The sequence below is a fragment of the Triturus cristatus genome, chromosome 3_2 (assembly GCF_964204655.1).
Source record: "Triturus cristatus chromosome 3_2, aTriCri1.1, whole genome shotgun sequence".
NCBI classification, from domain to species: domain Eukaryota; kingdom Metazoa; phylum Chordata; class Amphibia; order Caudata; family Salamandridae; genus Triturus; species Triturus cristatus.
The window spans coordinates 1,131,126,724-1,131,154,453 of NC_140584.1; the positions used below are offsets into that span (position 1 = coordinate 1,131,126,724).

At 50.4% G+C, this 27,730-nt stretch overlaps 1 protein-coding gene across 8 annotated transcripts in view; it reads right to left on the reverse strand.

The window, feature by feature from the left end:
- PAFAH1B1 (platelet activating factor acetylhydrolase 1b regulatory subunit 1) overlaps positions 1-27,730 on the reverse strand; it is a 480,612-nt gene that overhangs the window by 203,570 nt on the left and 249,312 nt on the right. For all 8 annotated transcript variants that reach the window (XM_085649933.1, XM_085649934.1, XM_085649932.1 and 5 more), the window contains one exon: positions 10,271-10,439. In XM_085649933.1, the coding sequence (XP_085506059.1) occupies positions 10,271-10,439 (169 nt within the window). The remainder of the gene's footprint in view (positions 1-10,270; positions 10,440-27,730) is intronic.

The following is a 27,730-nucleotide window of genomic DNA, read 5'->3' on the forward strand; positions in this document are numbered from 1 at the left end:
GCACTCCATGACAGGGAAGACGGACTATGGGGCATATCAACAAAGAATACTGATAAATATCGCTGGGCGGGTTTAGCTCGGATTAGCATAACGCCGGTTTTCGCCGGATTTATTCTTCTGAGTTTATGTTTAGCCCAATAACCAGAAACCCTTATAGCACAACGAGATACAACAGAAAGCATTTATAACTGGTCAGATGGAACACTCGCGCGGGCCGGGTCAAATATTTACGTATCAATGCCATACTCGAAGCGTAGTTTGTGCGTGGCTCTCAGTACGCTAAAGGGAGAGCATTTACTACAAAAAGTAAACAACGTCATATGGTGCAGCTGCGGAGTTAGTCGGCTGGCCCTGTGTGTACATGCTGCCGGGAATCGCCCTGAACACCACCGCCTTTCTCCGAGGCACAGCAGAAATGCCTCGGAGAAAGGGAGCGTCCTTTTCGGATTCGGGGGCGTGTTTTGCTGTTGTCTCCTCCCTGAGACTTTTCGCAAAAAACACGCCCCCCGATCCGAAAAGGACGGGGCATGATTGGAGTGACGGGACCTCTTCTCCAATGGCTGGCCAGCATTTACTAGGCCAGCCAATGGAGAACAGGGTAGAAGAGGGGCGGGTTCAAGCCCCTCTTCTCCCAAGTCATTATCTCTCGCGAGCGAGACTGCGCAAGCGCAGCCATCGCTAGCCGAGACCTAACAAGTCTCGGAGGGAAGGGAAAACAAATAGTGCTTCCCCAGTATTTAAAAGCCATAGTCTAACGCCGCGGGTAAAAGATCCAATCCCGCTAGGCGTGGCTAAATGGAGACAGGGTGGCAACAATGATGGAGTGTAGACAAGTCACTGTTTGGTGTTGAGGGGGAGGAGCGTGTAATGCAGCCTCTAGCTCTACCTTTGTCATTGTTGCCTCTGTAACCCCCTCTGAAGTAACCCTTCGAGGCAGAGGGTTGATTGTTGCCTTTATAGGTGGGGGCAGTATCTCTTGGACCCTCTGCGGTAGAAAGAGCACCAAAAGGAACCACATCCTGGGGTTAATTGAAGGGCTCCCACAGATTTGGCCACTTCTGTGTTCTTCATTCTTTCTAGTGAGGAATATACCACAGGGCCAAAGTGGTGTTCCTTGTCAAAAGGTGTGTTCAGGATAGAAGTTTGAACCTCTGGTGTGAATCCTGAAATACGTAACCAGGCATGCCTTCTTAAAAGGACGCTGGTATTGACAGTTCTGGCTGCAGTGCCTGCAGCATCTAGGGCACACACGATTTAATTATTGAGAATGAGCTGTCCATCCAGTACTAGGTCTTGCGCCTTGGACTTGTGCTCATTGGGTATAAAATTGGAGCAACTGCTCCATTTCATGCCAATGCGCCCTGTTGTACCCAGCTAACAGTGCCTGTGTATTGGAGATGTGCCAAAGGTTTGCAGCCTGGGAGGCTACCTCTATGTATGCTAGATCTGATGGTGCCGGCTTATATTTCTGGTCTACCCTAGGTGTGAGGTTACGTGCCCTGACAGAATTATTAAAAATATAGTCTACCTGTCTGATCATACCCTTGAGCGTGGGGAGTGTGTGCGATTACTTGTGTACTATTAAGTCTCGAAAAGGAAATAATCTTCCAGGGGTCCTGGAAAATACTTCTTCGAAGAAAAACAACTTGGAAACATCCGGACCCAACACTAAATGGCAGGAGTATGCAAAGCATGTGATCTACTGCTCACATGCCTCAAGCAAAATATCTCCGTTTCATATGACAAAAAGAAAGAATATAAGCCTGTGAAACTTACCACGTGGCACAACGTTTGTTTTGCTGTACATAGGAGCAGTGTTCCAGCAGTTGCACGTATGAACACCAACCAACTCTTCCCAGCACAGAACACATGTAAGACAAGGTCTTCCAAGAAGGGAGCCGTTTAATACAAGTCTATGCTAGGGGTAAAACAACAAGAACATTCACTAGTAACATGTGCATGCAGCTCTCAGAGAAGGGTGTGGGTATCTCGAATGTGTCCAGATGTCACCAAAGCATCAGGACACACTTGGGAAGATTTGTCAGGACCAAATCCAAGTTTCAGGTCAAGAACTACTACTGGAATCAGGCTGATTCCCACTCTTTTTCTCAGTACTTCTATACTCGACTTAAAAAAACCTCCCAGATCTAGGATTAGACTGGCCTATGGGGCAATCTGGCAGTACTAGAAAGGCTGGTTTGACAGGTCAATGTGTGTGCATTCTTTTATTGGCCTGTTGTGACTTTTTTATGGTTGATTTCCCCGAAATTGCCACCCACATTAACTGCTGCAGGCAGAAATGCACGAAGTCTCCCTTACCTTGCAAAACACCTATTTAGAGTTTTTAAATTTAAATCTGCCCTCAGTAGCCGATTGGCTACTGAGGGCATCTTTCCTTTAGTGCCCAGGGCTATTTTCTGTCCCAGTCCGAACCTGGACATTCCTGGAAAATACTGACCAGGTTGTAAAACTGTCAGTCGACAGTGCACTCAGAGTTTAACTGCCCCATAGCTTGTGAAAGATTCATCTGAGCTGTATGCATAAAGTAATACTGTGTGCGCACAAAGTGCCAGAGACATTAACTTTGGCCAATCTCTACATTAGGCAATTTCAACGGTCGTTTGCATGTATGTGAGCTTAGATTGCCACTCTACACTTCCACAGCAATGCCATTATCAGGGGCAGAACCGGCACCACCTTAGTGTCCCTTGTTCAAACACCTATGCAGAGCAGAAGTTGGGTGAAACATGCAACTGTTGCAAAGGAGTATGTATGATTTCAGCTTCACCCAGTGCTCAAGTATTTACAGAAGAATGCTCCTACCTGATCTCTGCAGCAGCCTGCGCACATCCTTCTCGGGCAAGCCAAAACAGGCCAGGACCCTTCACACCAGGATACTACGCAGCTTCTGGAAGCTGAGGGTGAACGGGTCCACCAGCTGCCTAGCCAGTACGCCAGTCTCGTACAGGCTATGGCCCCCAGGAGGTGTGCCAGGGTAAAAAGCACCAAGAAGTAAAGCAGCAGGAAGCAGATCTTCAGCCATATCCTGCTGGTAGCTGGGGACTAGGACTGGGGTGGGGGAATGGTGGCCTGTAAGGGGCTGGGATGAGACCTGCGGCAATGAATCAGGTCACCGGGGAGGCGCTCAGTGAGCCCCACTCACCATACCAGCAGAGGTTATCACAGCAGCCCAAGCTTCTACTACTGAGAGGCTACTCTGTCTCAATGTTTTTGTCTGTAGTCTGTTGGGTAAGAACAGAAGTCTGGTCCTTTGTCTAGGTTTACTCACGAGGACACAGTTGTTGCCTACAGAACAATTAAGGAATATGCTACTTACCAGTATGCATCTGTTCTTGGCATGTAGAGCTGCAGAGTTGTACACTTAGCATAGATCGCCATCTGGTGTTGGGCCCGGATGTTTGCAGTTTGTTTTTCTTCTTGGACAGTCTTTGGAAGTCACGAGTTTGGTGACTCCTCCTTCGGTCCGTACTGCGCATGGGCTTCGGCTCCATCCTCAGATTGTTTTTCGCCAACAGGGAAATGATGGAGCTTGGTAATCACAGTGAGAAACCCATGTGTGTAGTATCTAAATAAGATGTACTGGAACGGATACAGGTAGCCGGGGAGGCGGGTGGGCGTGTACAACTCTGCAGCTCTACATGCCAAGAACAGATGCATACTGGTAAGTAGCATATTCCGTTCGAGGCATATGAGCTGCAGATTGTACACTTAGCATAGATTATATAGCAGTACCCAACCCTAGCGGCGACCACCGGTATCCGTTGCAGTGGTTTGAAATAGTGTCTTTAGTACAGCCTGGCCCACTCTAGCTTGCTGCTTGGAATGCACATCTACACAGTAATGTTTTGTGAAGGTGTGCGGTGTAGACCATGTGGCTGCTTTGCAGATGTCATCTAAGGGTATATTCCCTAGAAAGGCCATAGAAGCCCCTAACTTTCTTGTAGAATGGGCTTTAGGCGGAACAGATAATGTTCTTTTAGCCTTTTGGTAGCAAATCTGTATGCATTTTACAATCCACCTAGCTATCCCTGATTTAGAAATGGGGTTGCCTTTATGTGGTGGAGAGAAGGAGACGAACAATTGTTTAGTCTTCCTGAAGGGTTGTGTTCTTTGTATGTAGTATAGCAAGGCCCTTTTTACATCGAGTGTGTGTAAGGCTCTTTCTGCAACAGATTGAGGTTGCGAGAAGAAGACAGGTAATTCCACCGATTGATTGAGATGGAAGGGGGAAATGACCTTGGGCAGGAACTTCGGATTTGTGCGAAGTATGACCTTGCTGTGATGTATTTGTATGAAGGGTTCCTGTATAGTGAACGCTTGTATTTCACCAACCCTTCTAAGGGAAGTGATAGCTACGAGAAAAGCTGTTTTCCAGGTGAGAAACTGTAGCTCGCATTTATGCATTGGTTCGAAGGGCGGACCCATTAGTCGTGTAAGAACTAAATTTAGATTCCATACAGGGGAAGGTGGTGCCCTGGGAGGAATTACTCGTTTAAGGCCTTCCATGAAGGCTTTAATAGCGGGCACTCTGAAAAGAGATAAATGCTGTCTGTTTTGTAGATAAGCAGCGATCGCTGCTAGGTGTAGGCGTATGGATGAATATGCCAGGTTACACCTGTGAAGATGGAGCAGATAGCATATGATGTGCTGTATGGATGCATCTAAAGGGTTGATTGTATTGTTACGGCAGTAAATAACAAATCTTTTCCACTTTGCGGCATAACATGCTCTAGTGGTAGGACGTCTGGCTTCCATGATGATGTTCATGCAATCAGGGGGAAGGTTAAGGTATCCGAATTCTAGGATTTCAGGAGCCAGATCGCCAGGTTGAGCTGAGCTGGGTCCGGGTGCCTGATTTCTCCATGGTTCTGGGTTAGGAGGCATGGGGATAGGTGCAGTTTTTGATGTGGTACCACTGATAGTTGTAGTAGCGTGGTGTACCACGGCTGCTTGGCCCACGTCGGAGCTACCAGAATGAGTGTGAGGGAGTGCTGTTGTAGCTTCCTGACCACTAATGGAATTAGTGGGCGAGGTGGAAAGGCGTATGCAAATCTGCCTGACCAGTTCATCCATATCGCATTGCCCTTGGACAATGGGTGTGGGTATCTGGCGGCGAAGCTTGGGCATTTTTTGTTTGTGGGTGGCGAAGAGGTCTATCTGAGGATGCCCCCACTGTTGGAAGAATGGCTGAAGAACTTGCGGATGCAGTTCCCATTCGTGTAGTTGTTGCGTTTGTCTGCTGAGCAGATCTGCCATGGTGTTTTGTACGCCTGGGACGTGTTGTGCCAGGAGAAAGATGTTTTGGGGAATTGCCCATCTCCATATGCTCTGGGCTAAGCGGGAGAGCTGGGGAGAGTGTGTCCCCCCCTGTTTTTGGATATAATACATTGCAGTCATGTTGTCTGTGCGAATGAGGACTGCTTTGCCCGAAATCTGTTTTTGGAAAGATTTTAGGGCTAGAAAGATCGCCAAGAGCTCCAGATGGTTGATGTGGAGCAATTTTTGCTGTGGCGTCCATAGACCTTGCATTGTGAGGTGTAGGAGGTGCGCTCCCCAGCCGGAGAGCGATGCGTCCGCTGTTAGAATCACCTGAGGAACCGGGTCCAGGAACGGCCGCCCTTTGGAAAGGTTTGTGGTGTTCCACCACTGCAGAGAGTGATGTGTGCAGCCGTCCACCAACACCAGATCCGTCAGCTGACCCTGGGCCTGGTTCCACGGTTGTGCTAGGCACTCCTGAAGTGGACGCATGTGTAGTCTTGCATGGGGCACTATAAAGATGCAAGACGCCATCATTCCTATGAGCTTCATGAACACTCTTGCTGGAAGAGAGTGTTGGGGAAGGAATGTTTTGCGTAAGGCTTGAATGCTTGTGATTCTGGCTGTGTTTGGATAGGCAATACCTTTGGAGGTGTCTATAGTGGCCCCGAGATATTGCTTTGTGTGAGATGGTATGAGGTGGGACTTTTGGTAGTTCACCGTGAAGCCTAGCTGGTGGAGCAGTTGGATGGTGCTGTTTGTATGCTGCACGCATTGGTGGTAAGACGCGGCTTTTATCAGCCAGTCGTCTAAGTAAGGGAAGACGTGAATGTGTTGACGTCTGAGGTGTGCTGCTACTACCGCTAGGCATTTGGTAAACACCCGTGGTGCGGTGGTGACCCCGAAGGGGAGAACCGTGAATTGGTAATGTTGCCCGTCCACCACGAACCTGAGGTATTTCCTGTGAGAGGGGTGTATTGGAATGTGAAAGTATGCGTCTTTCAGATCCAATGTTGTGAGAAAGTCTCCCTGACAGAGGAGTGGGAGGACTTGTTGTAGGGTGACCATATGGAAATGGTCTGAATGTATGTAGGCATTTAGAGGCCGGAGGTCCAGAATGGGCCTGAGGGTCCCGTCTTTCTTTGGTATTAGGAAATATAGGGAGTAAACCCCTAGATTTTGCTGATTGGTGGGGACCTGCTCTATAGCGTGTTTTTGGAGGAGGGAGAGTACCTCCTGTTTGAGCAGTGTGGAATGTTCTTGAGACATTGGGCGGTGCCTTGGTGGGATATTGGGTGGGGTAGATGTTAGCTCGAGACAGTACCCTGACCGAATGATTTGGGTCACCCATTTGTCCGATGTTATGGACTCCCATGCGTGGATAAAGTTTTGTAGTCTGCCCCCGACCGGAGTGGAATGGTCTGGGGGGAGCGGAGGGAAGTCATTGTGTGGGCGGGGTGGCAGAACGGGTGTTGTTAGTTTTGCCCCTGCCCTTATTGTTGTTGCCTCTGTAACCACCCCTTTGGTTGCCCTTTGAAAAGGTATTTTGAGGAGGGGATTTGTAGGAGGTAGAGGTGTTATCGGTGGAGAAGCCTCTGCCTGTGCCACGAAAGGAGGAGCGTCGAAAGGAACGTTTAGACGCTTGTGTTTGGAGTGCCCCATAGACTTTGCTGTGTCTGTGTCCTTTTTCATCTTTTCCAACGCTTCGTCTACCTTGGGCCCAAAGAGCGTTTGTTGGTCAAAGGGGTGATTGAGTATGGACGCCTGGACTTCAGGCTTAAACCCGGAGATCCTGAGCCAGGCATGGCGACGAAGCAGGCCACTGGTATTTATGGCTCTAGAAGCAGTGTCGGCTGCATCGAGGGCACACTTAATGGAGGTGTTTGTAATGAGTTTACCCTCCTGTATTAGCTCATGAGCCCTACGCTTGCGTTTCTCGGGGAGGTGCTGCATAAGAGCCTCAAGTTCATCGTAGTGTGCTCTGTCATAGCGCGCAAGTAGCGCTTGTGTATTTGCAATGCGCCACATGTTTGCAGCTTGAGAGGCGGTGCGCTTTCCAGACGCGTCTAGGAGTTTGGATTCCTTGTCTGGCGGTGGGGCTTCTCCTGAGGACTGGGAGTTAGCCCGCTTTCTAGCTGTAGAGACAACTAGGGAATCTAAGGGAGCAGGGCCCTTAATGTATGCAGGGTCTGTGGGTGCCGCCTTATACTTTTTCTCTATTCTAGGGTTTAGTACCCTGGCCCTGACAGGGTCTTTGAACACCTCTGCGGCATGCTTGGTGACACCCTTAAGCATGGGTAAGATGGAGGTGGATTTGTCCTGTATGTCGAATGTATCCAGTAAGAAGTCGTCTTCCACTGGTTCAGTGTGCATGTCCACCCCATGGTAGTGTGCTGCTCTCTGCACTAAATGATGGAACCCTAAGGAGTCCTCTGGAGGAGACGGCCTGGATGGGTATAGGTCGTCCTGAGGAATATCGGGTACATCAGGGTTATTGTAATCCTCCCACGGGTCTGGGGTCCCTGGTGGAGTGGGATCCATGGGGGCATCCGCCGGATAATTGTCCGGGTCCCCGTCGTCCGGATCTGGGGACGGGGCCGGAGAGTAGTGAGGTAAGGGTGGCGGAGACCTGGGAGGGGGTGGAGGAGGTGGAGGAGGTGGTAGTGGGGAGGGCACTCTGAGGGGAGAAGTAGCAGAGTCCTTCCGTTTGGGTGGTGGAGGAGGAGCCGGAGTATCAAGGCGTCTTTTCTTGATAATTAAAGTCAATAGTCCAGTCTTTGGATCTTTGGACAGAGTCTTTTGTAGACGGTCTGGTGTAAACAGAGCCAGTGGCGTCGAATCGTCCGTCGGCACCGGTGATTTCGGAACCGAGGACTTCGATGGTTTGTGTGCGCCATGCTTTTTTGGGGCCTCCGGTTTTTTCCGGCGTCGAAGGAGTTTTCGGCGCCGGAGCGTCGGTGCCGACAGATTTATGTTTGTGTTTGGTCGGCACCGAGAGTCCAGGCTTCGGCACCGGTGGCTTCGGAGTCGAGCTGGATATTGCTTTCTTCGGTGCCGGATGCTGTTTTTCGGCACCGGGCGTCGGCTGGCTCGATCCCGAGCTGCCGTGAGACTTTGGATGCTTCGACACCGAGCCCGAAGGTGGGGTGATCGAAGCTTTGGTCTTGGTTTTGCCCAGGCCGGCAGGCGAGGGAGTAACCTGAGTCTCTTTGGTTTTGGGCGCGGGGGTGGGAGGGGGCACAGTACTCACGGCCCGCTGCGCCGGTGTGATGTCCTCCACGTCGGAGTCGTCGGCCTCGGAAGCGCTGACGACGTCTTCTTCCTGCTCGGTGTGTGTTTGCCCCGAAGCTTCGGCGCCGTCTCCGAAGATGTCCGGTGGAGCTGCAGACGATGAGTGCGCCATGGTGCGTCGAGCTTTTCGATCCCGGATGGTTTTCTTCGATCGAAAAGACTTACAGGCGGGGCAGTCTCTGGCCTCGTGTTCTGGAGAGAGGCAAAGATTACACACCTGATGGAGGTCGGTGTGGGGAAATTTAGACCCACATTTTGGGCACTTTTTGAACGGAGTCCTTTCCATCGGCCGGGACCGGAGTCGAGGAGGGCCCGAAGGCCGGTGCCGATGTACGGGATGGAGAAAAGTGCCGCTTCGAGAGATGAAGATAATGATGAAGAAACTCGAAGAAACGAGGATTTTCCGTCGAGGCTGGAACCGTAGAAGTTCGAAGCCGGAGCACGAAGTATCACATCCGAGCCCGATGGCGGAAAAAAACAATCTGAGGATGGAGCCGAAGCCCATGCGCAGTACGGACCGAAGGAGGAGTCACCAAACTCGTGACTTCCAAAGACTGTCCAAGAAGAAAAACAAACTGCAAACATCCGGGCCCAACACCAGATGGCGATCTATGCTAAGTGTACAATCTGCAGCTCATATGCCTCGAACATACTATTTTCGGAAAGTACTCAATACAGAGTGTATAAAGTTCATAAATGGTAGCATATTACTGTTTTTTGTAAATCCAAATTTGTACACATGTAGATATGCTATGCAATGTTTCCAGCATCTGTATTCTCTTTTTCCACCATACTTTGCTGCTGAAATTAAGACATATGAGGCTGAAATTAAAATGTGGTGCTGAAATGAAAACATACGTGGATGAAAAAAATAAATGAAGCACTGAGTGCCACGCTGCTTTTAAATCAAGCAGCGCGCATCCCTGCTTGCTCCTGCTGCAATACTCCTTGGGAGTGAACTTGCAATAATTAAAAGTGGGACATGCACCCACCATTAGCCATGTGCAGGCTACGATTTTTAAACGTCATACACAAAAGCCAATATAACGCTTCGGAGGAGTCAAACCCCAAAAAGTAAAGACAACAGATTGCTTAACAGCACAAGAGTAGTTTAGGCTCAACCTCAAAAGGATACAATTCTATTTACGAGGTAAATAATGAACACAATGCAGATTAGGTGCTACAGAATCCCAATCCTACATGAGCACAAAAACTAGTGAGGGCAGGGGAGGCAAGAACAAGATGAGGGGTATTTTTTAGGCACAAGGATACCACATGGTGTTACACAAAGTCCTGTTTTCTCAGCTGAAAATATTTTTTGTTGCAGACAAAAGGCGTTCAACTAAAGGGTTTGGGAATTACAAGTAGAGACTAAATAAAGAATAATCTTTAAAGGTCCAAAACTCAATTTCAAAGGTGTATCCTTACAGGATTAACTACTGCTACTGGTAGACTGTATGAAAAACTTCCAGCGGTGTTATCAAGTGCTTTATGTTTCACCAACTTAAAAATGTATTTATATTTTTAAAGTTAAAAAGAACTTCCAAGAATGGTAGCTTTATTAGCCCAGCATATTTGGTGCTTATTAAAACACAAACACCCTAGGTTATTCAAATAAAAACAAGCCCTTGTATAAACTAGCAAGCCAAATGTATTTTACAGAGTGTGATAGGAACTTCATAAAGACATTGTTAACCCTTACCATGCATGGTTCTGATGCACTCAAAACCCTGGAAGTCCCAGAGTTTAATTGTCATATCTGCAGAGCAGGAGGCCAATAGTTTGCCTGAGTGGTCAAAGGAAATATCTTGTACAGAGTCTGTGTGTCCCTTGAGTGTACGTTCAAAATCTCCTGTCTCATAATCCCACACCTGAAAACAGAAACAAATCAAAGATTATTGCTTTAATTTAAATCCACATCATATACATATCTAACTTACACTAGAAGACAAAGTAAAAGAATGTGCCCAATCAAAGAGCCCCACAAAAAAGGAACATACACTCCAAGATTCCCAAAATCGCTTTATCATAATAAACTCATTTCTATGTCCGGACCGGAGGCGACGATTATACTGTTCTTTCTTTACTTTTATTACAGAAGCAATTTTAAAAATCATTACAACATTAATGTCCAATCATTTGGCTCAGGACTGTCTCTATAGTCCTCTCTCACTATCTCTTCTTTCTTTGCTGCTCCAGCAGCAGAGTTAAGTGCCATGGCCTTTGGCATCTTTCACTCTTTGTTTTCTTGGTAATTCGTAAGTTTCTGGTCCACGAAATTATGTTATTTGTCATTCGTAGTGTTGTGTGACAAGGATTTATTAACCAAATATAGCTTTTTAGGTAGCGCTGCCGTAGGAATGTTAGTTGCTCCTCTGCGTCCACTTTATGTTTACTGCACGCTGTGACACCTGGGGCAAGTGTGGCGTGGTTCTCCAACCACTAGCCGTATTTGACACGCATCAATGACAGCGCCGCCTGCACTGTCAGATTCATACAGAATCGAGCAGCACAGCCGGCCAAGCACTTAACTATCAGAGTTCTGCCCCCATTTGCTTGAAGAACAAGTTACTTACCTTCGGTAACGATATATCTGTAAGAAACATTAGATTCCTCAACTTAGAATATCCCCAGGCGTCAGGCTGGATCCGGAAAGATTTTGTCAGCAATACCCTTGCGCGTTGCTAGGCGTCGTCTGCGGCTCCGCATCCGTCATTGGCGTTGTGATTGCCGGCAAGACGGACTACTTAAGATGCTGCGCCTGTGCGCTGTCAGTTCTTGTATATAGCTTTCCGCGCCAGGAACGCATAGCCATTCAAGAGGCAGACACTGGTGCCAAAAATTCTAGGACCCTGAAAGGGATGACCTCAACCCTAGATATCGGTTCGCAGAACTGGGAGGATGGGTGGGGCGGTGAGGAATCTAACTAACTAATGTTTTTTACAGATATATCGTTACCGAAGGTAAGTAACTCGTGCATCTGAAAGAAACCCGTTAGTTAGATTCCTCACCTTAGAATAGATACCCCAGCAATACCAACCCCGGTGGTGGGTCTGCGAACCAAGATCACACCAGAAAGTCCTGGAGAACAGAACGGCCAAAGAAGCAGTCTCTCCGGACTTGGCTGTCCAGGCAATAATGTTTGGCAAACGTGTGCTGTGAGGTCCATGTTGCCTCCTGACAAATGTCCTGCAAGGGGACTCCCCGGCACAGGGCAGTGGTCGCCGCTGTGGCCCGAGTGGAATGGGCCCTCAGCTCTAAAGGAGGTTCCTTTTTAGCTAAGGAATAACAGGCCTTGATACACAAAATGACCCACTGAGAGATGGTTCGCTTGTGCACCGCCCGCCCCTTCTTCGCGCCCACGTAGCCAAAGAGTTGGTCGTCCACCCGGAACTGTTTGGTGCGATCCAGATAGGACAGCGCCCGTTTTGGGTCCAGACGGTGGAGCCTCTTCCTCTTTCGAGGGAGGTGGAAAGAAGGTGGGCAGTGTAACAGACTGTCCGATGTGAAAGGCAGTTACCACCTTAGGGAGAAAGGAAGGACGAGTCCTGAAAACAACTTTGTCCGGATGGACAGAAAGAAAAGGAGGCTTAGAAGAGAGCCTGGAGCTCACCCACCCTTCTAGCAGAGGCGATGGCAACCAGGAAAGCAGTCTTAAGAGTCAGAAGACGAAGGGGACAATTATGACGTGGCTCAAAGGGAGCGCACATCAGATAGGTCAATACTAGATTCAAATCCCACTGCAGCATTACGAAAGGGACAGGAGGAAACATGTGAGTAATGCGCTTAAAGAATAGAGAAACAGGGGATTTGAAAAGAGAAGGCTGATCAGAAAGCAGAGATAGCTGAAAGATATACCTTAAGGGTGCCCAGAGCAGAGCCCTGCTGGGCCAGGGAAAGAAGAAAGAGGAGAACCTCAGAAAGAGGGGCGGAAAGGGGATCCACAGCCTTTGCTGTGCACCATGCCACAAATGTGTTCCACCTGCAGGCCTATACCGATTTTGTGGAGGGACGCCTGGCTGCCAGAACAACATTACAGACTTCAGGACGCAAGTCAATTGCATAAACTGCCGCCGCTCAATCTCCACGCATGGAGGTGGAGGCTGGACAGGTTCGAGTGGAGGACCGTCCCCTGCTGCTGCGACAGAAGGTCCTCCTGAAGTCAGATCGGGGGATCGAGCGATAGACTGAGTAGCTCGGGATACCAGTATCTTCGTGCCCAATCCAGAGCCACCAGGATGACTTGGGCCCTGTCGCGCCTGATCTTCAGCACTCTGGGTAGAAGTGGTATAGGCGGAAAGGCGTACAACAGACTGCAACTCCACTCGCGACGAAAAGCGTCTCAGAGCGAGTGCCGTCTTGAAAACTCTAACGCACAGAACTGCTGACATTGTGCGTTCTCTTCGGTGGCGCATAGATCTAACCAAGGATCTCCCCACTGCCGAAAGAGGCCTTGCGTCAAGTCAGAGTTTAGACGCCATTCGTGATCCATCATGCACCGGCAGCAGAGTTCGTCTGCTCTGGCGTGGAGAGCCCGCCAGATGTTGAACCACCAGGGTGATGTCCTGATGTTCCAGCCATGTCCAGAGCCTCCTGACAAAGGGTCCACGACCCCACCCCGCCCTGTTTGTTGTAATACCACATTGCGGTGGTGTTGTCCGTTAACACCTGCACTACACTTCCCCGGACAGAGGGAAGGAATGCCTTCAGTGCAAGTCGGATCGCCCTCAGCTCCAGAAGGTTGATATGGAGCCGGGACTCCGCCAGAGACCAGAGGCCTCTGATCTCCGCCTCTCCCATGTGGCCCCCCCTTCCCAGGAGGGACGCATCCGTCACTACTACGTGTTGGGGTAGGGAGAGGGATCTGCCAATCGCCGTCCGTGAGCCCTCACTGCAATTGTCTTGCAGTGCCCTCCGAGATCAAGACCTGGTCGGACAGGTTGCCCCGATGCTGGGCCCACTGAAGCTTCAGGTCTCACTGCAGAGCCTGCATCTGCCATCTGGCGTGATGCACCAACAGGATGCAGAAGGCCATCAAACCCAGAAGCCACAGCACCAACCTGACCGAAACCCGGGATAGAGGCTGAAATATGGGAATCAGAGCCTGAATATCCCGGACCCGCTGTTCCGGAGGATAGACCCGGAACTGCGCCGAGTCCAGAACCGCTCCGATGAAAAGGAGCTTCTGGGAGGGACTCAGATGTGACTTCGGCACATTGATGGAAAACCCTAGCAAATGCAGGAGGTTGGCCGTAGTCTGGAGGTGGGAGACTACTGCCTGGGGCGAGCCCGCCTTCAACAACCAGTCGTCGAGATAGGGGAAGACTGGAACCCCTTATCTGCGCAGATGAGCTGCGACCACCGCCATCACTTCCGTGAACACCCGAGGGGCACTGGTGAGGCCGAAGGGGAGCACGGTAAACTGAAAGTGCTCGTGGCTTACCGTGAATCGCAGGTAACGCCGGTGGGCCGGCAGGACGGGGATGGAGAAATAAGCGTACTGCAAGTCCAACGCTACCATCCAGTCTCCAGGGTCCAGGGCAGCCAGAAACTGAGCTAAGGTGAGCATCTTGAACCTCTCCTGCCGGAGGAAGGCGTGGACGCTCCTGAGGTCCAAGATAGGGCGTAGGCCCCCTTTGCCCTTCTTGGGAACCAGAAAGTAGTGGGAGTAATAACCCGACCTACTTCTGGGCCAGGAACGCGCTCGATGGCCCCCTTGGCCAAGAGGGCCGTAACTTCCTCCTGCAGAACTTTCACGTGACCCCCGACATGCAGTGGTACTGCGGTGGCATTGCTGGAGGAGTCGCCTCGAAGGGGAGGGAGTAGCCCCTTCGGACGATTTGCAGAACCCAGCTGTCCGATGTGATGGTACGCCAGTGGAGCAGGTGATTGCGAACTCTGCCTCCCACTGGTGTGGAATGGGCCTGAAAGCTCAGACTAGGAGGGGTTGAAGGCAGATGCTGCCGGAGTAGATGTGCACGGACCGGCTCGTTGTCCCCCTGCTCGGCCTCGGCGGATTCCACGTCCGCTGGCTCTGCGGCCTGTGGCTTGACGGACGTGAGGGGCCGCCCCTTCCCTGGCCACGAAAGGGACGAAAAGCGGAAGTCTGCGGGCACGGGGCAGAGAGGCCCAAGGACTTAGCTGTAGCTCTGGAGTCCTTTAAGCGCTCCAGTGCACTGTCCGCTTTGTTGCCAAAAAGGCGACTGCCATCGAAGGGCATGTCCATGAGGGTGCTCTGGACATCTCTGGAGAAACTCGTGGACCTCAGCCCGGCGTGGCGACGAATGGCCACCTTGGTCGCCATTGCCCTGCCTAGCGAGTCCGTTGTGTCCAGTCCACATCGGATTGCATGCCGTGCCGCATCACGCCCCTCGGCAAGAGCCTGGGCGAGCCGTGTCTGGGTCTCCTCCGGACACTGGGGCAGCACGTCCTCCACCGTATCCCACAGGGAGTGGGAGCAACGGTCCAAAAGGCACGCGGTGCTGATAGACCGCCACTCCAAACTAAGTGAGGAGAACAGTTTCTTCCCAAACTGTTCCAACCTTTTGGATTCCCGATCCGGGGGAGCGGACGGGAAGGAGGTCTGGGAGGTAGAGGCCTGGATAACCAGGCTCTCGGGCGTGGGGTGCATCGACAAAAAACTGGGGTCGTCCGGTGCAGGGCGGTGGCACCAGGCCACGTTCCAGTCCACAGGAGGAACTGTGGAGGGCTTGGACCAGGTGCCCTTCAAAACGTCAGTCAGTGCTTCATTGAACTGCAGCTGAGGTTCCGAGGAGCTTGCTGGCGGTTGAAGCACTTCAGTGAGATTAGTCCTCACGGCCACAGCAGGCAGCTCCAGCCCAAGGGCTTCGGCCGCCTTGCGCAGCACCACAGAAAATGTAGCACCTTCCTCCAAAGCCACGGACGGAGGAGAGATGAAGCCAATGTCAGGGGAGGTATCAAGACCACTGGCATCTCCCAGTTCGGCTGCCCAGTCCTAAGATAACTGGCCCCGCCGTGTCAGAAGGTCCTCAGACCCCCTCCCAGTCGTCTCCATCATCCGATTCCTGGTACACAGGTGGAAGGATCGGAGCCGGGCGGAAGATGAACCTGTCACCCATCAGCATCAGATACGGCGCCAGGTGGAGCCGCTCGGACGCAGGGCCCAGACTGGGACTAAAACCGGGGAACGGCGTCGTCCGAAGGCGGCGGCACCGGAGGAGTCGGCGCCGGCGGAGGGGTCGTGAGGTCGACCGGCACCGACTGGGATCCAGGTCTGGATCCTACGGGGGCCTGCGGCTTGCTAGGCCTCCCAGTCGAGCCTGCGGTGACCGAAGGCGTGCCGGCAGGCGTCGACGGCAGAGCCAGGCTCCTCATGGCCACGAGGAAGTCCCTGATCTCTGCTGGAGTCGTGTCAAACCCAGGGACCGGAGGGTATGGGGTAGGACGGGACTCCTGCGGCTCCGATTGAGCCGTGCGGGTGGTGCCACCTGAACCCTCAGCCGAGTTGCGCGACCGGCGAGGGGAACCAGAAGAGCGATGTCGCCTCTTCGACTTCTAGCTTTGCTTCGAGTTACCGGAGCGCGAAGATTTTGACCCAGACGAGCGGTGATGATTGCGGCTCCGCGACCGGGACCTTGAGCGGCGCGGAGCTGTCCGCCGGAACTCGAGCAGCTTGCGGGACTGCTCCCGCCTAGCCTTCGAAGTCAAGTCCCGGCAGTCGAGGCACGACTCGGCATCGTGGTGGGCCCCAAGGCAATAGAGACTGGCGGTGGTGATCCGTGACCGACATCAGTCGGTGACTGGCGTCGCAAGATTTTAAGCCAGGCATCCCCATCGGCACCAGAGTCAAGGTCGACGGAAAAGGGAACCAAAAGAGTTCAAAAAAGTTTAGTCAAAAAGTGACTAAAAGTGTATGCTCTTCCCAGATCGGCGCTCACTGGGGCGGAAAAAAGAATAACTAACGTCAGCGCGCGAGGGCGGCGTCTAAGTACTTTGACGACGTCATCCCAGCGATCACAACGCCTACAACGGACGCGGAGCCGCAGACGCCTAGCGGCACGCAAGGGTATTGCGGACGAAAAATCTTTCCGGATCCAGCCTGACGCCTGGGGATATTCTAAGGAGGAATTTAACTAACGTGTTTCTTTCAGATGACACTAGACAGGGTCCGTATAATACTAGCATTGGACGTGCTTAATTATAAACTACACCGGTTCAGGCAAAGCTTCTGTTAACCCCATACTGCAAGGGGTGTTGGTGTCAGCAGGGCCTAGCTACCTCTATTTCACCTTCTAGGTTGACTTTTAGGGATGGGAGATCCACACCCTTTCCTAACACCTCTGATAGCTGTTGGAACCCTCCAGCTTTAAGTTATCACCAGGGGATTGCTCCAGTCCTTATGCGAGATGAATGATGTAGAGGAGTCCTATATGGAGGAGGATCGCATTATATACCTCCCCAAAGATGACCACTTCTGTAAAGTTATGGAGGCCTCTATCTCTAAGGCGGTGTTTTAAACTGTAGCTCTCCTTGAGAAGACCCTACTGCATTTGGGAGAGGAGCTGGCCTAACTGCTAGGGTGCTCGACCTCAAATCTGGGGAACCGGGTTAGAGTGTCGGCAAGGACGCACAACATCCTGTGATTCTGGGCAAATCACTTAATCACTCCTTGCCTAACAAAAATGAATGTTGTCCTCATGTAACAACTGGTGCTCGTTTAAAGCGCTCCAAATACCCAATACCTTTGGGTCAAGTTCATGCTATATAAAACTCCGTAAAAATAAATAAATAAAAATTACGCAGAACATTGTTTAAGACCTCTCCCTTCGAGGGAAGATAGTTTGGGGCTTGGATCCTTGTACCTACAGATAGGAGTTGGTCTGGGAGGTGCCAACCTAAGCGCAAAAGAGTCCAGCGTAGACCTGAGCACTTTTGAGAAATTGAAGCACGCCTTCTTGCAACACTCTTATGCCACATCACTACCCTCCGTTCAAGCTGACCCTTCAGAGCTCCAACCCCCAGGCCTCTCTGGAATTCAACCCCCATCACCTCTACCCCTGCCCACTCTCCCCTATGACTAGGACTCTTTCGCTTTCCGAAGCAGAACCAGAGTCGAAAACTCGCTTATGGCACCCTGCACGGGGGACACAGTCCGGGACTTTCCCAGAAGACCATGCGCTCCGACATGTTAGATTCAGGTACATAGAATTCCTAAGAATGGACACCTGCAGATAAGGTGGCATCTTATGTCGCAGGGAGGCTTCACAAGCCCCTGGATAATCTGCAATCGCATGAAAGCATGAGAGCAAGGTAGCCCTAACTCCAAAAATAGATGAGCACATGGCCACCTTTCTCTGGAAGCGTGTAGGGGATCCTACGATGGGGGGGGGGGGGGGGGGGGGGGGGAAGGGTAGGGGGAGCAATAGGTCCTGGCGAGCTTGTCAAGACAAGCTCTTGAATGTTATGGGTCCCATGACCGGCATCCTCGATATAGTAAAGTATACAAAAGCATCTGGATTATCGATTACTCCCATGGTCCTTTCAGTGTGGGATTAGAGGGCCATCATCTTTCTAGGGAATGCAAACTGTGTGCTCTCCACAGACGCGTAGGTTGGTCCTTATTAAGGTTGACCCCCAACCTAGGGGAACTGGCCACTTCTGAAGCAGATCCTGTGGCACAAGAAGGGCTATTCGGAGACCCATTCATTCAGGAGCTGGTCAAATTTATACAGACACTAGACAAAGCCCATGAATCTATTAAATGCATTTTTACCCCTGGGTTTTCTCTGGAGCTGGCAAAGGTAGGGGGTGCTCGGCCAGCCGCACTCAGCCTCTGGCAGAGGATATACCAACAGAAGAGGACAGTACCAGGACTCCTCCAGACTTTGGAGCTTCTACCCTCCAAAGGTCACCCTCGACACAGGGGTGCAAGAGGAGGACACCACAGTGGCAACAACCAAAGTTCCAATCAAGGTGAGAGTTTATCTGACTATTCATTTTTGGGGGGGTAGGCTTCAGGAATTCATCAGCAATTGGGAGTCCCTTACCGCCGACTCTTGGGGTCTCCAGACGGTGCAGGGATTCCACAGAGTTCTAAGGTTACCACGTCCAAGAGAGCCCTCCTATATCCTTGATCTTTTCGCCCTGCACATGCCTAGCTGGCAGACGTAGAAGTAGCGAGAGTTTGTACAATTCTGCATTCCAAGTTTTTTTATTTTTTTAGGTCTCGCCTAAGCCAGCGCATGCGCTGCACTGCGAGACTTAGCGTGTGGGCTTTAAAAAGCAGGCCACAGCTTTTTGGCAGGCATAGAGTGTGCGGTTACAAGCACAATGACGAGCAAAGGCGCCATCTGGCTTTCCTCTCGTCATTGGCGCGCACATCGCACACCACTCGCCAGCCTGCTTTCACTTTTGCCGTCGCGTGTGCTTCTCTTCCTTCATCATTGCCCTTATTGCTTAAACAATCCGTATTTTCTCGCCCCTTCATCCTCCAGTCCTTTCAATCATCCTCTCCATTTCATGTCGCTTTATTTCTCTTCTCCCGTGCCCCTCATGTTGCCCAGCACTTTGGCAGACTGTCACTTGGCATGCATATTTCTTCTCCTGTGCATTGGCTCTCGGGACATCACACAATGTGTATAGATTCCAGAGGCACACACGAGCCTTCGAGTCCACTCGGCTGTGCGGCTTATTTTGAGAAGGAGAGTACCTGCACTTCAAGGGAAACGTGTCACTTTTAATGTAATTGGAACACCGACACATCTCAAACAAGCAGGTAAACAAGCGACTGCTGATATAGCCTGCACCTCTAATCTTCCATTTCAGGCACTGTGCCAGACAGCACTTAGTGTGACCTATTAACTCTAGAACTTTTCACCTACAAATCATAAATTGCAGGAGTGCTAGCCTCAATATCTCGACAGGAGCAAAATAAGACTACAACACCCAGAATGCACTGGTCCAGGGCTAAACACAGTGTACTTAATGAGCTAGAGAGGTGCTATGGCCATAGCAGCGCATGATCTGATCTTGTGTAATAACTGTACAGTTTTTTTTTCTAGCAGCGAAAGTATTCAGAACCATGGTTAGCGCCTCTCGCTTACGTTTATACTAACTACCCTGGCACATTCGGCGTTGGTTTTGCATCTGCGTGAATCCAGGGCATTGCGTTTGTCGGGTGTCTGCTCGGCGCACAGTCTTTATCACAGGAAGGGCTGAGAGGAGACCAGATCTCACGACCGAGTAATAAAAGCCATTTATGAGTGTGTTTCCCAGCAAACGCATGCTTGTTGCCAGCGCTTAGCCAGAAAGACGCCACATGTGACAGGGAATAATAAACAGAAGTGAGTTTTCAGATTTGATAGAGAACGTCACTGTTAATGGTTTGAAATAAACCTTTGGTTGGCAGAGGAAATAGCAGCTTATAACCCCACCTGCTTTGGCTTCCCCAGTAAAAGACTTCCCTGTGGACGGCGCCCTAGAGGCCCCTCTCACAGTCCACCTCAGACGCAGTTCAGTGTTAGGTTCTGCGAACTATCCCAGCACGTATCAGGGTGGACAGATAAGTGAACACTTTTGTAAGGTCTAACAAAACAAAATCACATTTTTGGTCATTAATAACGCAAAGGTCAAGTTCTGAATTGTAGTGAATCACTTGTTTGTTACTCATGGTTTGCAGAAGGGGTACAATTAGAAATAGCATGTCGGTGCACCAATCTTGGCATTATAATGATGAAAGATTAACCTGCAAAGCTCACTCACTGATTAGAAGGGTTGCACTAAGAGTATTTGTAATGAGCCTCTCATGCAAACATTCAATATGGTAGGACCTCTGTTTACTATTCCGAAGGTCCACGAAGCTGGGGTTAAGCCTGTTTTACTGAATTGCGGCTTCGCTTTTGCAAACATCCTTAACAGCAAGTCATATCATTACAATATGTCCAAGCATCTGGCTTTTGAGAAAGTGTTCTTGAAAGGATACAACATTTGTGTCTGAACTGATGCTCTGGAATTAGGTTTGGAATGTCCCATTGTAAGAGTTTTAACTTTTATCTCGGAAGCAGTTAAATGCTTGACAATTATAAAAACTAGCAAGATGGTACCTAGTATTGTCGGGCGATTAACTTAGTTTAAGTTGTGTATGTATAGCTCCAGAATTCTTAGATTATGATTTCGTAAGTTTGTGTATGGTGTATTTACATAACGCATTAAACACATTAATTTAATGATTTCATTTTTACTTGATATATTTTGGGGTTTATCTACATGCACGTATGCTCATTTATTATGATTTATTCCACCACTTGGGTATTTTTGTATTGCATTAATCCTGTATGCTAATAACTACACAAACTTGAAACGTCAACTCGATATGGATACTGTAATGAACTGTAGGTAGATTGGCTCTATTAACTTCGAAGATACACTTTCTTTGAAACATACAGGGTCTGATTCACAAACAATTGCTTAATAAGTCAAGTTATGAGCCTAACGATTGATTGTTGTTATTTTATTTAGCACTCACAAAAAATCCAAAGTATGTGTACAACTAGGAACATTTTACCTTTCTGTACAGATCCTAACTGTAAACTGAATTATTTTCACCTGGCAGTGAATATTCTAGTTTATGGTTCAGATGTAAAAACGTTTGTTTTTCCTCCATTTGGTACAAGCATTGGCATAGCCAATAGGTCTCGCATTTGGGGCCTTATAAGTCTTTAGCCATGCAACAGTTGGTGTTGTTGCACCAAGGATATTCTGCTGCATAACTAAATACTTATAAGGTCCCAAAAGCGAGACCTATTGGCTATGCCAATGCTTGTTTATCATTCTCTTTGTGGTGGACAAATGGGATGAGGGCCAGCGGCCCATTATCAATCTCAAGGAGTTCAACGAGTGGTTGGTCTACCGAGATTTAAAAAGAAGATTTCCATGTACACAGGGACCTCCTTCAGCCCAACGATTGAATGGTGCGGCTCGATCCGACGGATGCCTATGTCACCACTCGTCACCGCTTCGTGTTTTGGGGGTTACCCTCACAATCTGTTTCTAGGGTTTGTGGTGGACTCAAAGCCACCCTCCGCCTTCCATCTCGTACACTGACCAAGATCAAACACTAATTGTGACACCTTGTGGCTCCTGCTTCCACCTCTGAGGCAGATTGCTCTAGTGGAGGGACTCTCATCAACCTCCATACAGGCCATTTTCCTAGGTCTGCTTCACTATTAAACTCGTCAGTGCCTGAAGGCCTCACATCTCAGGAAAGGTCTCACTCACAAGTGGTTCCCCTGCCAGACGCTCGGGAGGAGAGTCCGTGGTGGATCGCCCATATAGCAGCATGGAAAGGATGAGTGATGTTCGGTTCAATGCAAGGCCTAATGTGGAGTCCGATGAAAGCGGCTCGGGCTGGGGGCAAGATGTGGCGAGTTCTCCACAGGCGGAAAATGGTACGCACAAGAAAGATCTATTCGCATCAATGGTCTCAAACTCCTAGGGGGTCGATCGCCTTCGGATGCTGGACCGAAGACGAGAACAGTGCAGTGTCCTCCTTAAGATGGACAATGTGGCAACAGTACAGTATATAAATGATATTGGAAGAACCCAGTCCAAGAATCTCTTGGATCTCGCTTGCAGTTTCTTGGACTATTGCCTGAAGAATCGAATCTCAGTGGCAGCGGAGCATCTACCTAGAATAGCCAAACAAGTAGTCTGTATCCCCTGGTGTGTAAGAACCTTCACAACATATGGGGCCCATTCCCAGAGGACCCCTTCGCTTCCTGTCTGGTCTATCTCTCAAGGTACTACAGTTGGAGGTCGGATCCAGAGGCTGCAGACACGGATGCCTTCCAGCAGGACTTGCGACACAGAGTTATGCCTCCCACCCCCTTCACGATGATCATGCGCCTTTCGGCACAGACCAGAGGTGGACCTTGTCCTGGTGACTCAGACTTGGAAATTGCAAGCATGGTATTGAATATGCTACTTACCAGTATGCATCTGTTCTTGGCATGTAGGGCTGCTGACATTCATATCTGTGCATAAATCGCCGCCTAGTGTTGGGTCCGGATGTTTGCACGTTGTCCTGGAAGAGTCTTCGAAGTATCCTGAGATAGGTGACTCCTCCCCTGGATCACAGTGCGCATGGGCATCCTCTCCATCCCCAGATTGTTTTTCGCCATTGTGGCAGTGATGGAGTAGATATAGAAAGTGATGACCATGCTATACAGTAATTCTGAGAGCTGCAGCTGCTACAGGCGCCGGGGAGGAGGGTGGGCGATATGAATGTCAGCAGCCCTACATGCCAAGAACAGATGCATACTGGTAAGTAGCATATTCAGTTCGAGGCATGTGGGCTGCTGAATTCATATCTGTGCATAGAATACATAGCAGTACCTCCCATTAGCGGCGGCCACCAGTGCCAGCTGCAGCGGTCTGAAAAAGAGTTTTGAGAACAGCCTGTCCTACAGCTGCCTGCTGTTTTGAGTGTACATCTACACAATAGTGTTTGGTAAATGTATGTATAGTGGACCATGTGGCTGCTCTACATATATCATGTAAAGGAATGTTTCCCAGGAAAGCCATGGAGGCCCCTAACTTGCGTGTTGAGTGGGCCCGTGGGGGAATCGTTAATGTGCGTTTAGCCTTTTGATAGCAAATTTGAATACATTTAACGATCCATCTGGCTATACCTGCTTTGGAGATTGCGTTGCCTTTGTGTTGTGGGGAAAAAGCGACGAAAAGTGGTTTCGTTTTCCTAAAGTTTTTAGTTCTGTCTATATAGTACATGAGGGCTCTTTTGACGTCTAGTGTATGGAGCATCCTTTCAGCGACATTGTCGATTCTGAAAGAAAACAGGCAGTTCAATGGTTTGATTCATGTGGAACTGCGATATTACTTTAGGCATGAATTTGGGGTTGGTACGTAGTACGACCCGGTTTGCGTGAACCTGTATGAATGGCTCTTGAATGGTTAGTGCCTGGAGTTCACTAACTCTTCTCAACGAAGTGATTGCTACTAGGAAAGCTACCTTCCAGGTGAGGAATTGAATCTCACATGAGTGGAGAGGTTCGAAGGGTGGACCCATCAGTCGGGTGAGGACCAAGTTGAGGTTCCACACTGGTGCTGGTGGGGGTCTTGGGGGAATTACTCGTTTAAGTCCCTCCAAGAAGGCTTTGATGGCAGGCACTCTGAATAAAGAGAGGGGCTGCCTGTTTTGGAGATAGGCTGCTATTGCGGTTAAATGGATACGTATTGAGGTGTATGCCAGATTGCATCGGTATAGGTGTAAGAGGTAACAGATTATGTTTTGAGTGGATGCGTCTAGCGGGTTAATGTCATTGTTATTACAATAAATGACAAACCTCTTCCATTTGGCTGCATAGCAAGCTCTGGTAGTGGGTCTCCTCGCTTCCTTAATGATCTCCATACAGTCAGGTGGCAGGTTTAGGTAGCCAAAATCTAGGACTTCAGGAGCCAGATTGCCAGGTTCAGCTGTTGTGGATCTGGGTGCTGAATTTCTCCATGGTTCTGCGTTAAAAACGCGGGTTTGATCCGCAGCCTTTGATGCGGCACCACGGAAAGTTCCAGAAAGGTGGTGTACCATGGCTGGCGTGCCCATGTTGGAGCAACCAGGATGAGTGTGAGTGAGTGCTGTCGCAGTTTGCGTGCCACTAGCGGTATCAACGGCGCTGGGGGAAAGCGTATGCAAATCTGCCGGACCAGTTCATCCATATCGCATTGCCCCGCGACTGTGGATGTGGGAACCTGGCGGCAAAGCTTTGGCATTTTGCGTTTTCCCTTGTGGCGAAAAGGTCTATCTCTGGATGACCCCACTGCTGGAAGTATGGTTGGAGTACTGATGGGTGTAACTCCCACTCGTGCATCTGGTGGCTGTGTCTGCTGAGCAGATCCGCCATCTGGTTGTCCTTGCCTGGGAGGTGTTCCGCCATGAGGAATATGTTCCTCTGGATGGCCCACTTCCACATGCTCTGAGCCAGATGAGACAACTGTGGAGAGTGTGTTCCTCCCTGCTTCTGTATGTAGTACATGGCAGTCATGTTGTCCGTCCGGATCAACACGACCTTGTTGCACAGGTGTACTTTGAATGCTTTCATAGCCAGGAAGATTGCCATCAGTTCCAGAAGGTTGATGTGCATCTTCTTTTGTTGTGTAGTCCATAGTCCCTGCACTGTGTAATTGAGTACATGAGCTCCCCATCCCTGGAGAGACGCGTCCGCTGTCAGTATTATTTGTGGAACAGGCTCTTGGAACGGTCGGCCCTTGCAAAGGTTTTGTGGATTCCACCAATGCAGAGAGTTGTATGCCCGACCGCTCACCAACACTAGGTCTTTTAATTGCCCGTGAGCCTGATTCCATTGACGTGCTAAGCACTCCTGAAGCGGGCGCATGTAGTCTCGCGTGTGGGACTATGAAAATGCAGGAGGCCATCATGCCTATCAACTGCATGAACACTCGCGCAGGAAGGGAGTGTTGGGGTTTGAACTTGGAAATCAGCATTTGCATGCTGTTGATCCTCACTAAATTTGGCTGAGCTGTGGCTGCCAGAGTGTTTATGGTCGCACCTAGGTACTGTTGTACGTGTGCGGGTTGGAGATGTGATTTCGGGTAATTTAGTGAGAATCCCAGACTGAAGAAGGTGAATGGTGCGGGACATGTGGCTGGCACATTGCTGGGTTGACTTTGCCTGAACAAGCCAGTCGTCCAGGTAAGGGTAGACGTGAATGTGTTGCCTTCGTAGATGTGCAGCCACGGTAGCTAAGCATTTTGTGAAAACTCTGGGTGCTGTTGTCACTCCGAAGGGGAGGACTTTGAATTGATAGTGCTGCCCCTGAATGGTGAACCGGAGATATTTTCTGTGTGAAGGGTGTATGGGTATGTGGAAATACGCATCTTTGAGGTCCAGCGTGGCTATGAAATCTCCCTGTCGGAGGAGCGGGAGAACCTGCTGTAGGGTGAGCATGTGAAAATGCTCTGAGAGAATGTAGTGGTTGAGGGGTCTCAGGTCTAGGATAGGTCTGAGTGACCCGTCCTTTTTTGGTATTAAGAAGTACAGAGAGTATACCCCTGTTCCCTGCTGGTGTACGGGCACGACCTCTATTGCGCCTTTTTGCAGCATACTTAGCGCCTCCTGCTGTAATAATGCTAAGTGCTCTGAGGACATAGGACGGTGCCTTGGCGGTATGGTGGGTGGAGTGGAGGTTAATTGGAGACAGTAACCGTGTTGGATAACATCTTTGACCCACCTGTCCGTGGTGATGGAATCCCACGTGGACAGGAACCGCTGGAGCCTTCCCCCGACAGGTGTTATGTGGGCCGGGGGAAGGGAGAGGGCGTCACTGCCTGTTCTTGGGGGAGGACCTGGTATTGCCGTAACCACGTCCTCTGCCCTTGGTGCTGGAGCCACGATATCCACCTCGGGTGTTTTTATCGTAGGAACTCTGTGTGCCCCTTTTATTGTAGGTTTGCTGTGCCCCCTGTCCTCTACCTGCACCTCTATTTCCGGGGCGACGAAAGGAGCCACTACGAAATGTCTGCGTTTGCAGAGCCTCCATTGACTTCGCAGTGTCCGTGTCTTTCTTTATCTTTTCTAAGGTGGTGTCAACCTCCGGTCCAAATAAGTAGTCGGGGTTGACCGGCTGATTGAGGATGTTATTTTGGACCTCAGGTTTGAATCCGGAGATTCGTAACCAGGCGTGTCGTCGTAGCATGACGCTGGTGTTTATTGCCCTTGCAGCAGTGTCTGCGGCATCCACTGCACATTCGATGGATGCGTTTGTGAGCAGTTGTCCCTCCCTGATGAGGAGCTCCGCTGCCTGTTTGTACTCGTCTGGCAGGTGTTGGAGTAGGGTCTCTAACGTGTCATAGTGTGAGCGGTCGTAGCGAGCTAGGAGGGCCTGTGTATTGGCGATGCGCCATATGTTTGCTGCCTGGGCTGCAATCCGTTTGCCGGAGGTCTCTAGAACTTTGGACTCTTTGTCCGGGGGAGGAGCATCACCCGTTGTCTGAGAGTGTGCCCGTTTGCGAGCATTGGCAACTACAATGGAGTCCAGAGGCAACTGGCTTCTAATGTACGTGGGGTCCCCAGGTGCGGGTTTGTACTTCTTCTCGATCCTGGGGTTTGGGGTTTTGCTGCCCCTCAGGGTCTATGTCCTCGGGGTAGGTGGTGTCGTCACCCATGTAGTCCTCCACTGCATCCGTGTCGGAGTGCGTTGGAGAGAATGATGGATCTGTGTAAGAGGTGTGGATGCGCTCATAAAGAACTGGTTCCGATTCCGCCGGCATTTTTTGTTTTAGCGGGATCCTGTAAGAGTCCAAAGCTTGCCCTGAAGTGATCTTCCGCTTTCGGAGCATGAGCCTGCCGGTGTCGGCGTCGATGAAGTGGGACGGCGATGTCCCAGTAGTCGAGTGTTCGGTAGATGGGGAGCTTGTCTGTGTAACGCGGGTTCTGATTTCGAACATTTTCGGCGCCGTGGATGGCGGCAAACCAAAGGTGATGTTGGCTGGTGCCGAAGGTGCCTTCTGTGCCCGTGTCGGTTCGGAGCCCGACGAGGTTTGGAGGGCTGCCTTTTCCCTGATGCGTTGCAAGGACGCTGCCACTTGTCGCACCTGGAACTCCGACGGTTCTTTGGCGCCGAGTGGTTCCGTAGAGGCAGGCGTGGACTTCTTCGAAGTGACCGGGTCGTCGAGGAGGGGTAGGAGCCGTCGACGGCATCGATGAGTGTACCGTAGTCGCTGCCTTCGAGGTGGATAGCGATGCAGTGGCTATTTTCACCTTGGTGGTCGGTGCCGTTTGTTTCGGTGCCGGGGGCCGATGCGCTTTGACGGTACAGACTGCTTTTCTTTTTGGGTCGGCGCCGACATCGGCTGCAGCGAGTTCGGCACCGAAGTCCCTTTTGGTGCGGTCGGAGCAGACGGGTTTGGCTGGCGTCGAAAGTGTGGTGGTCCTCGAGCCGACCAGTGTCAGTTTCACTTTCGATTTCTGTTTAACCGGTGCGATGATTGGTTTCGGTTTCGTGGTAGGTAAACCAGTCTTTTTAGGTAACAATGGCTCTTGCTGTATGTCTGTGGCCGGGCCGGAGGGCGGGGCCGAAGAACTGCGGGATTGGTCTTGGGTAAGGCCCGAAGGCGATCCCTCGACCGGAGCCGTTGACTGACACACTGG